The following is a 19,650-nucleotide window of genomic DNA, read 5'->3' as shown; positions in this document are numbered from 1 at the left end:
TTTGAAAACAGATGCCTTGAAACCAAGGTATGCAGTGCATCTTGACAATTCCTTATCTGCTTCCTCCTTAAATTGCCTCTTATTAGATGGAGAGACATTGCAGAAAATAGTCTCAGCTGATCTGCCATGGAACTTGTCCTCTTTCCTTCTCTTTAGTTTAGAATGAAGACTTTCCATGATACAATCTAATTCTGTACAGGTGGCATTATTGCATTCTAGCTTTGAGTGCTTCATGAAATACTCCCATCAGGTTATGCAGAAAGTAAATGTAACAAAGAGGGAGAGACTCCTGCTCATCCACACTGAATGCTTCCCATGTGATCTTGACGCATTCTTCTTCCCCCTCCAATATGATATATGCCTCTAATGAAGGCTAGCATTGTAGGATTCATTCTATCACAGGCAGAAGGGTTATCCCCCTCGTTGGTATGTGATGCAGAAGTTCCTTATGCTCAATTGCTACGAATTCGAAGAATGAACTGAGTGGTTTTTTTTGTTGTTGTTGTTTTGGTTTTTTTAGCAGAGGAAGAGAACTCGCTATATACTTTCAGGAGAAGACTTTCAACATCAAAACTCAAAGCTTTCATGCCATTTTAATACAGTTATGAATTATGTGGCATTTGTGTCCAATCTCAATAATTCTGTCATTCAGTTGTTTAAGTTTCTGATAAACTGACCCATGTTTTTCCAAAATAAACAGAGGCATTATCAGCTACATGAGATGACACAGTTTATACTCGGCACTTTTCTTCTATAATATTTGAAATGCATGCAGGAATGGCCTCATTTGTCTTGTTGTTATTATCATGGTAAAAATCAAGCAAGCCATGATGAATCCCTTCTGTCTTGGAAAAATGACCAACAGTTACTGGGAAAAACTTCCTATTTCCCTTATTAGAGGTGTCTAATCCAACTGAACACCCCTGTGCTAATTCAAGATCATTAAGCAAAAGTTCTTGCGATTTTGGTACCAAAACATTCTCAGTAATACTAGTTGCTTTTGTCCATCCTCAAGACATTTTTCTTGCAATTTCTGAATTCGGTAGAAACCTTGGAAGCATTTTGTTACCACAGTCTTGACTAGCATAACTTAGATGATGACCCACACCATGTTACATTCCTCCAACTTCTGCTGCTATCACTAGAATTTCTTGAGGTGTGTCTTTTTACCAAAAAACCAACCCCAAAAACCCAAAACAAAACTGTAATCTGAAGTATTTTTTTTTCTGATTTTTCACAAATTCCTTATATTTCATACATTCTGCGTGGATGTTAACTTTTAAAGGAAAATGCTTGATGATACATATGGAGTCTAGATTTTCCAGATAAGTGTACAAGAGAGTGCAGAAATTCACCAATACATGTCTCCCTGCATCTGAAGAAATGGGTTTTTTACCCATGAAAGCTTATGCCAAATAAATCTGTTACTTTAAGGTGCCACCAGACTCCATGTTGTTTTTGTGGATACAGACTAACATGGCTTCCCCCGATACAATACATAATATTTCTGCTTCTTTAGAATGCGAACTGGGCCATCCTTCCCTATTGCTGCTGATATTACTTCTATTTTTATATTAACTTTCAGTTTTCATGTTGCTCATCATGTAACATTTTTTCAAAGTTGGCTTCCTTTGTTCCTCTTAGCAATTAAGGATAGTGCCTAGTCCATCTTTTACTGCATCTGTCCTATTAGCTGCCTCATGTAGTTCTGAGTGCTATAGCAGCTTTATCTGAGAAATTCACAGGCGACTGGGTGAGCCTAAGAGTCTTCAGCACCAAAACTTTTGGCAGAGTTTTGTTGGTGTTTTTGCTTGACACTCATGCTGATGTTCAAGTGTAAATTGGTATGTTTGAGACTTAGAAGCAACAGTTACAGGTATTGTTCCAAATCTTCATTTAAGGAGAAGACATCAGGTATTTCTAGACTTCAGTATCCTCGAGCATCAAATGATAGAACTCTCATTCTCATTCCTAACATGAACCCAAATTCTCTACTGCTGTAAATTGATGGAACTCCTTTAATTTCAGTAGAGCTGTGCTGATCTACCCCACAAGAGAATTTACCCCATTGTTCCAAAACATAACACATTCTCAACTGATGTCCATCACTCTGGCCTAACGGGCACCCCTTTGTAGACACCAGTTTAAAAACCAAAGAGACACACACAACTATTGTTATCTTACTTTATACTGGAGTAGCACCCCAAATGTTGTGGGCACTGAATCACAACGTAATACTTAACTTCCCATAATCAGCTGCTGTGTCTGTGAAGGCTGCAATACTAAGCAGCTGTGTTCTGTCAAACTGTGCCTGCTTATTGGATCACACCAAGGATCTCAGCCAGTGAGAGCATAGGAATGCTGTAGAACAGTCAGAATAAAACAAACCCACATCTCTCAATTACAGTGCTAGAGAGCAGTTGCAGGAAAGTGAGCCACTGCTTCAGTGCAGACATCTTGGGGAATGTAGTAGTTTGTTTTGATGAGCATGAGCTACAGAGAACTAGAACTAAAATTGGGGGGTGAAAGCCTGACTCCACTGAAGTCAATGGCAAACTGCCAGCGATTTCAATGGGGCCTGAGTTGCACCAAAAGAGCTTTACCCATTTTCCTGTTCATTGCAAAACTGCGTAATTCAGTGTGCGAGAGTGTAGCAAACAATGTTGTAAACACCATTTCCACTGGTATCCTAATTCATACATCCATGTGGAATAGTGAAAGTTTTACATATGGCTCATCTCTTCAGATACTAATTTGATATTTCAGATTTAGTTAATACTAATATTTAGTTGAAATACTAGCACCGTTCAGTTCTATTGGGATCCTAGAACTGGTTATCCCAGATAATATTTTTCATTGGCCTTCTTTCAATTTTTTTTTATATTCAGATTTTATAAAGTTAGGGAGAGCTAAGACTAACTTTAAAATCTGTAGGTTTTTGTACTAATGGGAGATGTAACACAGGAAGACAAATTTTTCACTAGTGATTAATAGAGTTTCTTCAGGTACATTAAGGATGGTTTATTCAGTGCCTCATGTAATGATTTACATAACTTATGAATAACTGGAGATTGGAACTGGCAGAACCTATTATTTCTTTAGAATTATAGCAAAATTACTATTAGACTGGAATGTCATTTGACTTTATAGATGTGGGGACTTAATGAGTGATTGAACAATTTAGTTTGCTTTTGGCTTTTCCCACAGAAACAAAAAACACTTTAATAATATTAAAACTAGATGTGGGAAAAAGAAATAAGTAGAGATTTATGATGCTGTGTATAGGTCAAAATATATTATTATTCATAATTTTAATTGTGGTCATTGGCAGGCTTGCTTAGATTTTGAAAATAAAATACTTTGGAGTTAACTTTACATATGATGTGTAGGGAGTTAAATGTGTAGCTTTTGTTAGTGCGATATGCAGTCTGAATTCCCAGTGTATTAGGCATCTAATGTACATGGTAGCAAAATATATTTGGGTTTAAAGTTGCCCACCGTGTTTTAAGCATTTTGGACCAAATTCTCCCATCCTTACTCTCATTGAATCTTCAAAGGGACTAGTTGTATAGTAAGGTTATAATTCAGGGTGAGTAAAGGTGGCAGAATCAAGGCCTCCCTTAGTTATGTTGTTATTTAATAAGGACAAAAATGTGTTTATATTTTGATATTGTGAATATATAGTTCAGTGACCATCTTGTCTTTCCAGCCAAAGTAATTAGTTTTATAACTTTCCATGCCATGCTTCTGCTGCCATTGTAAATGGAATATGCTGGTGGAAGGGATGAAGTGAACCCAATGTAATTATCTTGAAATGACTGTGGAAGTAAAGCATGGTAAAAGTTAAGGCTACATGAATTGGGTGAGGGGAAAAGGGGATGGAAGGAAGAGAGTGTGTACCTAGAAGAAAAGTTACGGTTACGGCTTTCATTTGTCATGACTCAAGTAAAAGTTTTGGATTATTTCAAGAGTACTAAACGAATTGATGTTTGAAACTAAAGCTTTTTTTCATTATTTAGATTACATATTTGTGTGGGATGAGAATCAGGTGGCAGCATTTTAGAAATATAGTTCCCCATTTTAGTCTTTTGTGTCAGTTGTCTCCCTAGTCAGGACTTTGATATAGAGGTCTCTCAATTGGAGTTGGCATGAATGCTTTCTTAGAAGTCGAGATGCTTTGCCTGTCATATGAGCAACTGGGCAGGTAGGCAAACGTTTAGACTACCTGGAATGATTTTAAATCTTCACCATTTATGCTACATATTGTTTTTCTTCCTCTCCGTGTCTCACACATACTCACACAAGTTCACATTCAGATCAGTGTCTATTATGTGTGTAAATTTGTGTGTTCTCCTTTTCCTTTTGTCCCCCTTGCTCAAGAAGTGCTCTTTAGATATTGACATTCTTGCCAATCAACTGCCAGCCTTTCCTTCTTGGGAAAGTTTGTTGAGAAGGTTTTGGTAAAGCAGCTCTGATATTATCCATAGTCTATGGATTTTCAACCCTGTCAATATGGTTCAAGGCCTGAGTGTGTTATGGAGAATGGCCTGACCTTGCTGGTTGATCATCTTCAGCTAGCAGGGAGCAGATCTTCACCACTGAAGTTAGTGGAGACATGACATTTTACACCAGCTGAGAATCTTGACTGGTCCTGTTCATGATGGCATGTATTTTTGAACAATCTCTTATCAGCGCTGTGGTGTTCTAGACCCTTTTAGAGTAGCAGCCGTGTTAGTCTGTATTTGCAAAAAGAAAAGGAGTACTTGTGGCACCTTATTTGTTAGTCTCTAAGGTGCCACAAGTACTCCTTTTCTTTAGACCCTTTTAGTCTGTCAGTCAGTCTGTATGAGTCTACTCAGGGAATTAATAAGACTGCAGTACCATTGAGATGCGGCTGCTGATACTTAGCAAATGTCCTATTTTCTTTGAGCTCAACAGGTATGGGATTTGCATTTCCAGGGCCTCAGGGGACTTCAGTGGGCTATAGTACATATTGCAATGGTTTATTGTGCCTTCATATATTAATTATATGTTTTTGTATTAACACCACACATTACTTACAAGTTTTAATTCTTCTCCATTAAATTTCTACTTTTTTGTTTTTCAGGTGTACCACAGATTATACCCTCCAGGAAGCCCTAGAAAGGTAAAAAGAAAATATACATTAGTTCATTCACGCTGATTATTCCTTTTCCCTTCCTGAAAGTCCACACAATTATTTTGTTCCAGCTTTATACTTTAGAAAGTAATATGCAACTAAGTTCTGAATACATAGAAAATGATATGCAATGTTTATTCCTGCGTCCCCTCCACTTTTAGAACTTTGCAAAGTCTTAGTAAGCAACTCATCCTTCATGGAACACTGAATGTGTGCCTGTGTCTCAATTCCTTAAAGTTTTGTCTTTATACTTCACCTTTTCTGCTGTTGGAGTCTGTTAATGTATTAGTATCCATTGAAGTATCGTTGGTTTGTACTTATTTTTATCTGTTCTGCATGGGGCATGTTGTGATTACCGTGTTCATGACTTCTCCAAAATCTTCTGAAATGCTTTACCATTTAGATCAGTGGTTCTCAAACTTTTTTTTCCACCTACCGCTTGAAAATTGCTGAGGGTCTTGGCGGACCACTTAATGATCTTTCCAAATGTTGTTTGTATTGTTAGCTAACTATTGTAAAGCGCTTTGGATAAAAGCTGTCTATAAAAAAAACTTTAATAATTCTACAAATAAAAGCACACAGCTCATATTTTAATATCATTAGTCTTACCTTTCTAATGCCATGGATGTGCCCTCTCTCCCCACCGCAGCAGCCCCTGAGCTGGGGCTGGGAAGGAGGGGGGTCTCTCCCCGCTGGGAAGGAGGGCTGTCTCTTCCTGGGAGCCACGGCCCTGGAGCTGGAGAAAGTCACCTCTTTCTCTGGCTGCCACAGCTCTGCATGTCCCAAATTCCCCCCATCCCCTCTTCTCACCCCACCGCCCCCTCCCAACTACTCCCTATTCCCCCTAAGGCCACCACTTCACCTTACATGTGCGTCTTCTCCAGGGTCCAGGCTCCTAATTAGTAGAGCAACGCTTTCGCAGCTCCACTAATTAGGTGGGTGTCCCTTCATTCTCTTGTGTGCGGCCACCCAGGCACGCACCTTAGAGGGATCTGTCTGCAGAACACCTGAATGGAGCTCACAGACCACAGTTCGAGAACCTCTGCTTTAGATTGTTTCACAGAAATTCAAGTGAATTAGGCCAAACTGAATTAAGGCCGCTGATTCTGAACAACAGCAGCCATGCAGGGATTTAATGTGGTTTAACTAATTCACTTTAAATCACCTTTAGTTGATTCAGATTAACTTTCCTGGGTATCCTTGTGTAGACAAGCCTTAAGTGTTATAAATCTGTACAGCACTTTCACATAATTGCCATCTTCGTTAGCCAATGCTTTCTTTGGTATACTCCTTTCCCATGTGTAATGAAAGCTTAAGATAAGGTGACAAACTACTAGAATTGAGAAAGATCGGGTCAGGATGATATCTACTACCTCTTCACTTCCCCCACCACCTCATCCCTCTTCCTTTCCTCTGGGTTAAGTATTTGTGCTAGAAGTCACTTGAGAAACAGATGGTAATTAGAACTTTGCACAGTGAATTATATGCTTCAGGTAATGTTTCTTTAAATTATTCTTATATTGAGAATTTTTGCTTGCATGACTTAAAAAGTGATTTTTTTAGTGTTCACATTTTTCTGGTATAATTGCAGAACCAAGTTTAAGCAGTTTGTGGCACAGAACGTCAGAGATACTTGTGCTGTTGTGACTGATTATAGGCCCAAAATGTGATCTGTTTTTCTCACTAGTGATCATTTAATCAGACTACTCTAAAAACTTGGCAGACCCCAACTGAATCTTCATTCTCCTTCTCCTTCCTCCTCCCCCACTCTCCCAATTAAACTTTAGGAGATTCTACTTCTCAGACTTACAAAAGGGTAACTTAATGAAGCAGGTGCCTCTCTTACTTTTCAGTGATGCTCCCTGACCATACATTTCTCTTCTCCACAAGAGCCATTAGCAGAGCTGCCTCTTCCTCCGAGTTAAGGTTGCTGCTCGGTCTTGTGAAATTTATATAGCCTCTAATAATGGACAAGAGCATCAAATGGACAAGGCTTTCAGGCAAGAGAAATCTCTGTCTTTCTGTTGTAATAATTCAGATATGAAACTTTGGCTAACCTGAGAGAGAATGATGATGTGCAAATTAGCTCCTTCCCGGGTGAGCAGTCCCCCATTTGTCTTTAAAAGAACAACGTTTAATATTTTTATGCCTTCCAGTTTTCAATAAACTTTTGAAAATATCGGTTAATTAGAGGTTCATAACATGCTTCAATTAAGGTAAAAGTAATCCTCTGTGGCTTACGTTTTTGAGGAAGAAATATACCCATCCTGAAACTGTCTCCTCTTTGCTAAGAAACACAAACATTCTCAGTAGTACTCATTGCTTCACTTTCTGGATGTTTGAATCAAGCTTTCAGAACAATTTGTGAATGGCCACTAAAGACAAGGACAGATTAAAATCTTTTGGCCAACTGGCTGCAACTTACTGAAACTCTTGACTTTAAATAAAGTAACTCCCAAAGGAAACCTGTTCTTGCAGCTGAAAAATCGGGGAAAAACAGCTACCCTAAGCTGTTGTTTGGCCAACCCAACCACCTTTAAATACTCTGATTGAGAGCATCCTAGGCTTAACTTCGTTCACCCCAAGGAAGAGGTGTTATCCTGGCTTCCAAACTCCATAGGAATGGGAGACCCATCCAGAGATCCCAGTTAAATCTCTTCCCCCTTGCGGGGAAAGTCTAATCCCTGCTGCCGGGCCCAACCATCTAAAGCTGTGATCCTGTGAAACAGACGTGTGAACAATAAATCCAGTCATTATTCAGCAAATAGGTTGTAGCTTCATAGCATGAATCCACACAATTACTGCAAATTCGAGATGTACCCATGCAGGCTGATAGGTGGACACAAGATGTTGCGGCTATGGCAGACACACAACCCTATATATACAGAGGAACCTTGAAACTGAACCCTATGCAACCAATAACTTGAAGGAAAGAGGAAAGAACAGTGGGATTTTCAGGGAAGAGCAGGAATAGATAGTCCTGTTTCTTCTTGGTACTGCCTTATAAATGTGGTGCCTCTCTCCCTGTTGATCTGTCCAAAATTCAGTGTTTTGGATTGACCACTAGCAGCCCCTCCCCTAAGAAAGGAGAGGTGCATTGGCCAGCAGGCTGCTATGATGGCCTTCTCCCCCTGGAGCTGTGTCCCACATTCCTGATGTCTACTTCACATTGAAATGGCTAGCACCCCTTCCTGGGGCAAATGCTTCTATCTCAGGGGTGGGCAAACTTTTTGGCCCGAGGGCTACATTGGGGTTGCAAAACTGTATGGAGGGCCCAGTAGGAAAGGCTGTGCCACCGCAAAGAGCCTGGCCCCCGCCCCCTATGCAACCCCTCCCACTTCCCGGCCCCTGACTACCTCCCTCAGAACCCCCCACCCATCCAACCCCCCACTGCTCCTTGTCCCCTGATCACCCCCTCCTGGGATCCCCTGCCCCTATCCAACCCCCCCGCTTCCTATCCCCTGACTGCTCCGACCCCTATCCACACCCCCACCCCCTGACAGGTCCCCCTGGGACTCCCACGCCTATCCAACCCCACCACCTGTTCTCCGTCCCCTGACTGCCCCCTGCCCTGAACCTCTGCCCCATCCAACCACCCTCTGACAGGCCCCCCAGGACTCCCACACCTATCCAACTGCCCCCTGTTCCCTGATGGCCCCCTGGGACCACTCGCCATGGCCTCAGCCCCCTTACCATGCCTCTCAGAGCAGCATGTCTGGCTGTTGTGCTGCCCGGCCGGAGCCAGACATGCTGCCCTGCAGGAGCACACAGCCCCACTGCCCAGAGCACTGCCCACATGGTGGCGTGGCTGTGGGGGAGGGGGGACAGCAGGGGAGGGGCCGAGGCCTAGCCTCCCTGGCAGGGAGCTCAAGGGCCGGGCAGGATGGTCCCGCGGGCCGTAGTTTGCCCCCCTGTTCTTACTAGTGCCACATATACATTTTTGTGATTTGATTAGATGAGTCTGTCCCTGTAAACATGACACAGATTGGTCCTAATATATAAGTTATGTAACAACAAACATTTTAAAATCTAAATAGAAATATTTTCAGTGAAAATCATTTTTAAAGCTAACAGACCTTGTTTGTTTTAATTTTCCAGGATGAAAGAAATGCAAAAAGTAAAAAGTAAAAAGACAGCATATATGACAAGTAAATTGGAATTTTAAAATTAACTTTATTTTGCAAAAATGTGGATAATTAAGACATTGGGTTTGTTTACAGTTGACAGTCTTCCTTGAAAATATAATCGTGTTCTTTGCTGCTTGAGTTTGAGAACATTATTTTTAACTTTGGTTCAAAAAGTTGTTCTCACAGTTAAGGCTTTCATTTGTCATGACTCAAGTAAAAGTTTTGGATTATTTCAAGAGTACTAAACGAACTGATGTTTGAAACTATAAAGCTTTTTTCATTATTTAGATTACATATTTGTGTGGGATGAGAATCAGGTGGCAGCATTTTAGAAATATAGTTCCCCATTTTAGTCTTTTGTGTCAGTTGTCTGCCTGGTCAGGACTTTGATATAGAGGTTTCTCAATTGGAGTTGACATCTATACGTATTTTTGTTTAAACTAAATTAAGTTAATAGAAATAGCCAGAAGCAAGGAATGAAAGCTTTCTTTTAAAGCTGTGATTCTCTTCCAGATGAAAGACTCCAACATTTAAGCAATAATGCACAACAGGGCAGGTGTAGGATTTCCAAGACAAAAATGTATCCTTGCAGAAACTTGTATATAATTCTAAAATACTAGTACTGTATCAATGTTGCATTTTCTGTTTCATATATTTAATTCAAGATGATCCAGCAATATATGAATCCAGTTCTGTAATTTGAGATGTCTAATTAATTTTCACCCTGGAAGTAGTGCAGAACGCAAGCAGCTGAAAATCATATCCATTTCTTGTTGTATTGGATTTTGTGAGTGGAAAGATGCCTAGTTATTGGGAAAGGAATGCATTAAAAGATTGTGTTTTGGAAAGAACCTTAATGTAGCCTCTCTTTTTAAGGTATAATGAAATAATTAGATCTAAAAATGCTAAAGTTTTTGCCCACAATTAATTGCAGGTGCAAATCTGTGCCTGAAAAAACAGAATCTTCAGTTTTATGCCACAATTTTAAAAAGCAATTAATTTCTATTACCTAAAATACAATGTTCAGGTTACAATAGGTGCAATTCTTTTCTATGGTATAGAAAGTGGATGTGTTAAAACATAGGAATAGGATTCTGGAGAGTTGAATTCTTTCTAGCTGTGCCCCAAACTTCCCTGGTGATTGTAAGTAGGACACCTGCATGACTTACCTCATGTATAAAATGATAACCATTACCTCTTTCACAAAAGTGTTGTGAGGCTTAATTAAAGTTTAAAAACCCCTTGGAGATCCATGGGTGTCAGTTGTTAAATATTATTGGTTAATTGTATTATGTTGTATGTTATATAGTATATCCTTAGACTGAAAAGTTTAGTGTGCACTTTAGGAGAGTTCTGATGTTCTTTCAAAAGTGCAGTTACCTTCAAAAGACAGCCAAAGCTTTGAAAAATGTCTTCTGTACCATAATATGCAATTGTATTTCTTCCTGATTTCAAATTTGTATTTAGGAGATTAAAAAAATGCATTCATTCACTTTATACATAGCAAAGTTATTGCTTGTTTATTAATGTGATTCTTTGAAAATATAATTGGAGGCCTTCATATTATTGTAATGTAAAGTTGTTGTTTTTTTTAATTAGGATATCATTTTAAGACACACACACACACACACACACACACACACACCCCGTCATGGAAATGAATACTTTAGATTGTTAATAATTTTATTTTTAATTACTTAGATGTGAAAATGCTCTAATATTAGTAACATTTACCTGGTCTAGAATGTTTTTTTACTTAGATAGTGTCAGATTTTCAGACCTTCTCAGCACTCATTGAAAATCTGACCACTGCATTTAGGAAGAGAGTCAGTCTCTCTCTCTCTCTCTCTCTCTCTCTCTCTCGTTGGAGCTGTTCCACTTTGTATAAATAATTAAATATCCACTGGGCCAGGGGGAGAGAGTGTGACTCTGTTGCCTGGTGATGTCAATCTGGGCTCCTACAGCCCACGTGAATGCTTATCCACCGGGCCATTGGCTATCCTCGGGTGAGTCTTCTCACCCCAGGTTTGATTAAATGGTATTTTTTGTTGGAAAAAATGTTTTGTCAACTTTTTGACCAGCTGTAATAAAGGTCTCAGCATGGTCTTATGAGGCAGAGTGCTGCTGAAGCTTTCCATGTGAGCTGCTGGAGCTTCAGATAGTTAAGGTTATGATTCTGTCATGGGTATTTTTAGAAAAAAAGGGACAGGTTGCGGACAATAAACAAAAATTCCCAGCAGCCCACGAGCTGTCCCGACTTTTACTAAAAATACCTTGGGGGTGGGGAAGACAAACAGAGCACTGCCAGGGGCTTGCAGCTGCACCAGCCTCGCCCTAAAAAGTAAGGGTACAAGGCCTAACCCCCTATGGTTGTGCAATCAAAGAGGGCAGAGAAGGGATCAGAGGTGCAGTAACCCTGCAACTGAAAAACTGGCCATTGATGGGGAAGGAAATGAATGGCACCACACGCTACTATGTCTCAGAGGGTCCCCCCAAAACCCACCACTAATCTTGGCCCTAAACATGGAGCGTAATGAAGATTCTCGTATGTCTACGGTTCAATAACCAGATTTATGTGGAGGAAGGGGAAGCAATTATTTACTCAATATTATCATTATTTTATACATTGATTACCCAATACCCAAAGGGGTGGTAGACATCTAATTGTTTGTGAAGGCAACACAGTTCCTGTCCTGCAGGTGATGGGAGGTGATGTTAGTCACACTACTTCTTAATTATGTCATGAATATACTCTAAATCTCATTGTACTTCAGTTTTTGTAAGTAATAAGTGTAGTATCTGCCAGTATAAAATCTATTTGGTACATTCAGTTCTTTAAAACTGAATAATTGCTATTATTTTTCACTTATTTCTCCAGTCTGCTATATAGTAATAGGAGTTAGCACTTTTGCTCCTCACTTGCTCTCTGGGTTTTAGTTACCTGAGGTGGTGTCATATACTTCTGCAAAGCCTCTGATACCTCACTAAACTATGATTCTACATATGCTAAGGAGTTGGATACAATTCTAAATTCAGTTCAATAGGCATTATGTAAAGATGCTAAAGCCAATTTATCATTGCATGACACAGCCAAGCCAGAGGCTCTTTGCCTTGGTTATGCACTCTGATACAGCTAGACATCATGACATTGAGCACTTCCTTCCAGTTTGATGGATTTTTCCCCATTCACAAAAAGTAGTGTGTGTTCACAGCAGTGAGCTAAAACAGAAACCAGTTTCCTTTATTTCCTTATTCATATCCTTAAAGTATGCGAATATGAAACATAATCAAGTTATGTTCTTATTTGCCCCAATACATTTGTCTCTAAATATATTTATTTAATTTTTGTGTATTGAAGTAGCACTTAGATACCCCATCTGAGACAAAGGCCATATTGTGTAGGCACTGCACACACACAGAGAAACAGACACAGTATTGCCAGTTCTTGTTGAGATTAGCAATATTTGATGTGGCTTTTTCCAACCTAAATGCCCCAGCTCCTGGATTGTGAGATCTTGGCTTACTTTTTGTTAATGAACGTTTCTAGCCTGAATGGTTTCAGAGAGAAGATGGAAAATGTGACACAAGTGCATCCTGCAGGATCAAAAATCAGAAGGCAAAGCAAAAGAATCACAAGTGTATTTTTTTAAATGTCATAAACTTAAGTCCATTTTTGAGGTCTTACTCATGGGTTGGCAATGCTGTAGACCAGGGGTGGGCAAACCTTTTGGCCTGAGGGCCACATCTAGGTGGGGAAATTGTATTTAGGGTCATGAATGTAGGGCTTGGGCAGGGGGTTGGGGTGTGGCAGAGCGTGCGGTGTGCAAGAGGGGGCTCAAGGCAGGGGGTTCAGGGAAGGGGTTTGGGGTGCAGGAGGGGTTCAGCATGCGGGCTCCGGCCTGGCGTCACTTATCTTGAGCGGTTCCATGTGGCAGTGGCACGCAGCGGGGCTAAGGCAGGCTCCCTGCCTGCCCTGGCCCTGCACCGTTGCTGGAAGTGGCCAGCATGTCCGGCAGTGACTCTTGGGGGTGGGGTGGGGCAGGCGGCTTCACCGCATGCTGTCCTCGCCTGTGGATACCACCTCCGAAGCTCAAATTGGCTACAGTTCCCCGTTCCCGGCCAGTGGGAGCTGCAGGGGTGCCATGCCTGTAGGTGAGGGCAGCACACAGAGCCCTCTGCCTCCCCCACCCCCCAGGGGCCGCAGGGACATGGTGCTGGCCACTTCCGGGAGTGGCGCGGGACCAGGGCAAGCAGGGAGCCTGCCTTAGCTCCTGCTATGCCACAGGGCTGGCAATCCCACGGGCTGGACTGAAGCCCTGACTGGCCGGATCTGGCCCGTAGGCCGTAGTTTACTGTCCCCTGCTATAGACAGTCCCTGACCTGAAGAACTTATGATCTAGATAGAAAAGTCAGACAAAGTGGGTGAAGTGAAACAGAGAAAAGTCAAGCGACTGTCCAAGAGACTGCAACACCTCATTGGTGGAACTGGGAATAGAACCCATTTTCCTGACTCCCAGTCCAGTGTCCTCTTCACTAAAACACACTGCCTCCCCAAAGCAGTAACAGTCACATCCTTGAATGGGCTCAAATCTTCAACCTTTTGGCTGATATCTGTATGTGATGGCTTATTGCACTCCAGAAATGCATTGCAAGATATAAATTAGAAGACACTGCTCAATTTCCTAATTAGTGGAAGGGTAACTGCCAGGGAAAGAAACCAGGGAGAGTCATCTGCTTCTTTATCTAATGAACCAAAGAGAATGGGGGCATAAGAGACTGGTGACTGATGGAGGTAGCATATCTGGGCTATAGGGAAGGATGCCTCGAAAAGAGAAATCTTTCTTTGGAGGTTATTTGTTGGGGGGAGGATAGCTCCTCTCTATGGAGTAATGGTTTGGTGCCTCAAACTGAATGGAGTTATTTTAGAGATTAGGGATCCTATATCTCAAATTGGGGGTCAGGAGGCAGGAGCAACTCTCTGCGTATGGTGAATCTTTAATTTGTGAAACTGTGGGAATAGGGACATTCTTTGTTTGTGAAAAGGACTTACACTAGCCTCTCCATAAAATATCTCTGGGGGTTTCTAGTGCTGCTAGTTCAATGATACTGTTGAATACCTTGTAAAAATATTTGCTCCAGTTGTTAGGGTTTGTAAACATAACTTTGCCAAAAAGTCTAAATTCAATTTGAAATACAGACAAGCATATTATTTGTCTTTATTTTGTTTTAAAGTCTACTTGAACTTGTGCGTTCAATTTGGACAAAAGTATAAATTGGGAACATGTCAGAAACACACATGGTAAAGTAATTTCATTGCGGAGCATCACATGGTTCAACAGAAGAAATTTTTGCAACAGTGGCTTAAAAAACTCACCAACTCTGATTTAGGGCTTCCAATCTAACTTTTGTCTAAACTAAAAATATGTTTTAGAATTTTCAGCCAGTGGTAGGAAGATATTCCTCTTTCCTGTGTACTACTAACCAGTCAACCAGAACAGATATTTTTGGCACTGTAAACATTACTGCACTTAAATATCGATTACTCCATTCCTTGTTGTACATTTTCATTAAATGAGAGTCCACAATGATTGTGAATGGGAGAGATTTTCTTTCCAGGTTTTAGTTAGACCTGTTCTAGCTTACATCAACAAAATGAGGTAAGTAGAACAAAATAGGAAATAGAATTGGAAATAAGAGGCTTCCTACTGACTAACAAACAGTTGTGACTCTCCAATCCATGTTAAAAATCCTCCATATGGGTACCAGTTCAAGAACAATACTACAACTATGAATTTTGGAGAATAGTTGTATTTCATTTGATTTTTAAAAAGTCTGTTCTTCGATACTGAGTGGTAAATTTTATCATCATAGTATAAATTTTCCACTGGGCATATTTCCACTGAATTTGTAAAGATTTTTTCTCAGGAAGCCCTTGGCATAAAGCACCTTCTTCAGTTGTGATTTCCTGGATTTACCTCTCATAGTGATTGCAGTTTTGATTCCCCCACATCTACTTTAATAATGGTTTCTGCTCCTTAATGCAGCAGTTTTATATGCAAACTGTCAGGGAGGAGGTATCAACAGAACAAAATGATGAATCCTGTTCAGAAGATGCCAAGACTGCTGGGCTCCTCTCCAAACGTCCATTATGTGATCACTTTGTTGTTATATCTGTACAGCACCTGTTGGAGGAGGGGTAATCAATGAATCCTTAGTTTAAGCAATAAGAGTTTACAGAAACAGTCAGCTGAGGACAAGGGAAATTCCCAGACTTAGATAAGCCTAGTATCATTAACAACAGTGAGAGACTACTCATGGTCAGGAGGAGATACACAAGTAGAATGTCTAAAGGTTTTAAGTTGCCCGTCAGGGTGAATAATTTTTAATTTACTATGTAATTGTGATAGTATTATTTGCACTTCTTGTAAACAGAAACCACAGTCTGTCATCTCGCACCTAATCAGTCTCACTGCCTTCCTCAGCTCAGAAGATGGGGTAATCTTCTCTATGGTCAAGAAGAATAAGTAACAGAGAGAAGCTATGTTGATTTAATTAGGAGGCCAGCAGTGATCTTGATCAGAGCTATTTTGCCAGCTGAGTGGTAACCAAGGCGAGAGTTGGAGCAGGCATGATCAAGGCAGCATGAGTAGATTTTGTGGTCTAGGGTTCTTGAGACAAAGAGGAGAAAAGAAAGGGTGGATGTTAGAAAGGTAAAAGGGATTGAGGGGAGGTGTTCAATATGGGGATACAAGAGCATGCTAGTAGACAGAGAAATGATTGAGAGGGTGTGAGGAAAGTAGGCAAGAAGGAGGCTAAGCTAAAAGGAGACATGAAAGAATGGGGTCAAGGGAACAGGCTGAGGTATTAGAAAGAGACAGTTGAAGGAGGAAGACATCTGAATGGGAGAGGTATGAAGGATGAGAGGGAGGAACTTGGAGGCAGAAGAGCGGGAAAAGGGAACCAGGTAGCTAGGTAAGAGGAGAATCTTTGCTGGATTTTGTCCAACTTAACTTCTGCAAATGTAGGTGAGAGTTTCGTCTAGATGGTGAGAAAGGGGGCATAAAAGAGTCCAAAGCTGATTGCAAAGAGTTAAAGGGATCTCACAAAACTGGGTGACTGCATAACAAAATGGCAGATGAAATTTAATACTGATGAGAGCAAAGCAATGCACATTGGAAAACATAATCCCATCTATACACACAAAATGATGGGGTCTAAATTAGTTACCACTCAAGAAAGATCTTGGTGTCCTTGTGGCTAATTCTCTGAAAACATCTGCTCAGTGTGAAGCACAAGTCAAAAAAGCTAACAATGTTAGAAGCCATTAGGAAATGGATGGATAATAAGACAGTACATACCACACTGCCACTATATAAATCCATGGTATGCCCACATTTTGAATACTGAGTGCAGTTCTTGTCATCCCATTTTAAAAAAAGATATGTTAGAATTGGAAAAGGTACAGAGAAGGGCAACAAAAATTATTAGGGGTATGGAACAGCTTCCGTATGAGGAAAGCTTGAAAAGACTGGGACTTTTCATCTTAGAAAAGAGATAACTAAGGGGAGATATGACAGAGGTCTATAAAATCATGAATGGTGTGGAGAAAGTGAATAAGGAAGTATTGCTTACCCCTTCACATAATACAAGAACCAGGAATCACCCAATGGAATGAATAGGCAGCAAATTTAAAACAAACAAAAAGAGACGTATTACTTCACACAATGGACAGTTGAACTTGTTGCCAAGGGAGGTTGTGAAGACCAAAAGTATAACAGGGTTCAAAAAAGGATTGGGCAAGTTAATGGGGGATAGGTTCATCAATTGCTATTAGACAACATGTTTAGGGACACAACCCCATTCTCCTGGTGTCCCTAAACCTCCAGCTGCCAGAAACTGGGACAGGACAATGGGATGGATCACTAGATAATTTCCAAAAAGAAAAGGAGAACTTGTGGCACCTTAGAGACTAACAAATTTATTTGAGCATAAGCTTTCGTGAGCTTATGCTCAAATAAATTTGTTAGTCTCTAAGGTGCCACAAGTACTCCTTTTCTTTAGCGAATACAGACTAACACGGCTGCTACTCTGAAACCTAGATAGTTTCCCTGATCTTTTCTTTCTCTGTGAAGCATCAGGCATTGGCCATTGTTGGAAGCAGGATACTTTGCTAGATGGACCATTATTCTGACCTAGTACAGCCATTCTTGTGTGTCTTCTGTATGGAGGACCTAGATTTTTTCACTCAGATTTTTCCCTATGAAAGGGAAAAAAATCTTTCTTTATTATCAAAATGGTTTTAAATTCAATCTCAGAAACAGGTAGTGCTAAAAACCTTCACTGTTTTATGAAAAGAACAGCTTGACCACTCTGCAAGAGCAGAAAAATAGGCTGGCCACCATGAGACTAAGTGGGTGAAGTGTAATAGAAAAGGAGTCTTAAATATGAAACTATATATTCAAAATTATTTTTACAGTAATTCCCCTGACAATGCTTTGTGCTTAGAGTGAGAAAATTAACCAACAGTTTCACTTACAAGCAGCGGTAATAAATAGGGGTCTTCCTCTCATTAGAATCTGTACAACAGCAACCACCCAAAAATGAATGCACACTTAACATATTTGCAGATTTAAATTGAATGGTAACATGGATTAGGGCCCCCTGACTGAACAATGGTCCTGCCCAATACAGATACACTAGTGTTGTGATATGTGTACAGCAACATAAAACTGGAACTAAACCCAAAGCATATTTTGAAGTTGACTTTTTTTAATATATTCAGTTTAGCGATAATGATGTTGACATGGAACATCTAGCACGTGCCCTAGGGATTAATAATCAACTGGGGTTAATCAGCTCATAGAGTTGGCCATTAATCCCTAGGAAATGCCCTTCTTAATTATACCATTTCTAACTTAATGGTCACTTTCATTTGCTTGCATGTCATGATAATGAAAGTTAAACTACTTTACTGGCTATCACAATTATATAAACAGAAATTGAAAACTGACACAATTCTGAGAAACAAAGCTGTATACAATTTGTGAAATGTCAGTGTTATTAATGCATGCTATAGAATACCATTCTTCTAATGCCTTCCTTTACCAGCACAAGTAATATCATTACTGTTAAAGGACTTTGTGATGATCTCCCTCGCAGCAAGGGAGATGCATTGTAAGACTTTAAATCCTGCCAAGTAAGTAATGTGGAAACTGCAGATTGGATAATATGTAAGGATATGCCTTGAGAAAAAGCTAGAAGGCATGATTGCTGAGCTGGAAAGATGTCCATATTAACCGAAATATTAGTCCATTTGATGCAAGAAAATACCAAGAAACTGCGAACTGCATATACTACTTTTCTGACAATAACCCAGGGATCTTATCCAGGATTAAATAAGTAGCCAACTGCAGGATAAATACTAAAATAAATGTTTTTTTAATATATAATATTTTTTTTTGACTTGAGGTCCAGGTTAAAGTTTAATAGTTTGTCTTTGTCCTAACCATAACCTTAGTTTAAACAAAATTGTGTTTTAAAGACAGTGTATTGAAGTTGCTCATTTTTTACTGATCTATATCCTCTTTGGCAAGAACAAAGCTCCTATTTGGGGATAGTATGTCTTTTTTCCTTCCCCCTCTCCCTCCCCCCAGCCATCCCTCCTGGGGATATCGCAGAAAAGACAATGAAGTCCAAAAATGTGCAAAAAAAAAATCAGGATTAGGAGGAATGAGTTTTAAACATGTACTTGATTCCTCTCCTTGAAATGATCCAAATTCTAGCACTAATGGTACATTTAGGTCCTTTTTATGTCCTACAGCAGCTTCAGATGGAGGGGGGGGGGAGTTTTAGAACTATATCAGTTTTTATCCATTCTCAAGAGATAGCTAATTTCCTTAACATTTTAAGTTATGGAACAGCAGCGCAGTACTAGAGGAAACAATACTTAACACTTCAGATTCATGGAATTTATTTTTAATATGCAAAGTTAAATTCTAAAGAGAAGATGCTTATAAAACCAATAGCCGTGGATGAATGTGACAGTGCAATTTCCTGCAATGTCCTTGAAAAATTTTACTTAAACTTTAATTCAATGTCTTTGGAGTTCATTGTATTGAATGCAAAGTTTATGAATTATTATTGGATTGGATGTAACTTATCTAGGGGGAGACATGGCCAGTGTAAACTTTGAGAACTGTTATGAGTTTTAAAGGACTATTTTAAACAAGGTGCCAGACAAGAAGGAATTTCTGGGACAAAGAAAAGTTAAGTGGGTTTCCTAGGAAATACTTTTGGGAGGAGGTGCATGCAAACTCCTGCCTCCAGACCCAACCTTTTGAAGCTATACCCTGAGGAGAGAATCAT

General features: G+C 40.0%; 1 protein-coding gene across 5 annotated transcripts in view; it reads left to right on the top strand.

The window, feature by feature from the left end:
- ANK3 (ankyrin 3) overlaps window positions 1-19,650 on the top strand; it is a 540,818-nt gene that overhangs the window by 58,111 nt on the left and 463,057 nt on the right. For all 5 annotated transcript variants that reach the window (XM_043519064.1, XM_043519067.1, XM_043519066.1 and 2 more), the window contains exon 2: window positions 5,108-5,146. In XM_043519064.1, the coding sequence (XP_043374999.1) occupies window positions 5,108-5,146 (39 nt within the window). The remainder of the gene's footprint in view (window positions 1-5,107; window positions 5,147-19,650) is intronic.

This window comes from Dermochelys coriacea, chromosome 7 (genome assembly GCF_009764565.3).
Source record: "Dermochelys coriacea isolate rDerCor1 chromosome 7, rDerCor1.pri.v4, whole genome shotgun sequence".
Classification (NCBI taxonomy): domain Eukaryota; kingdom Metazoa; phylum Chordata; order Testudines; family Dermochelyidae; genus Dermochelys; species Dermochelys coriacea.
Note: the sequence above shows the minus strand (reverse complement) of the source record. Positions and strands in the feature narration are given on the sequence as shown.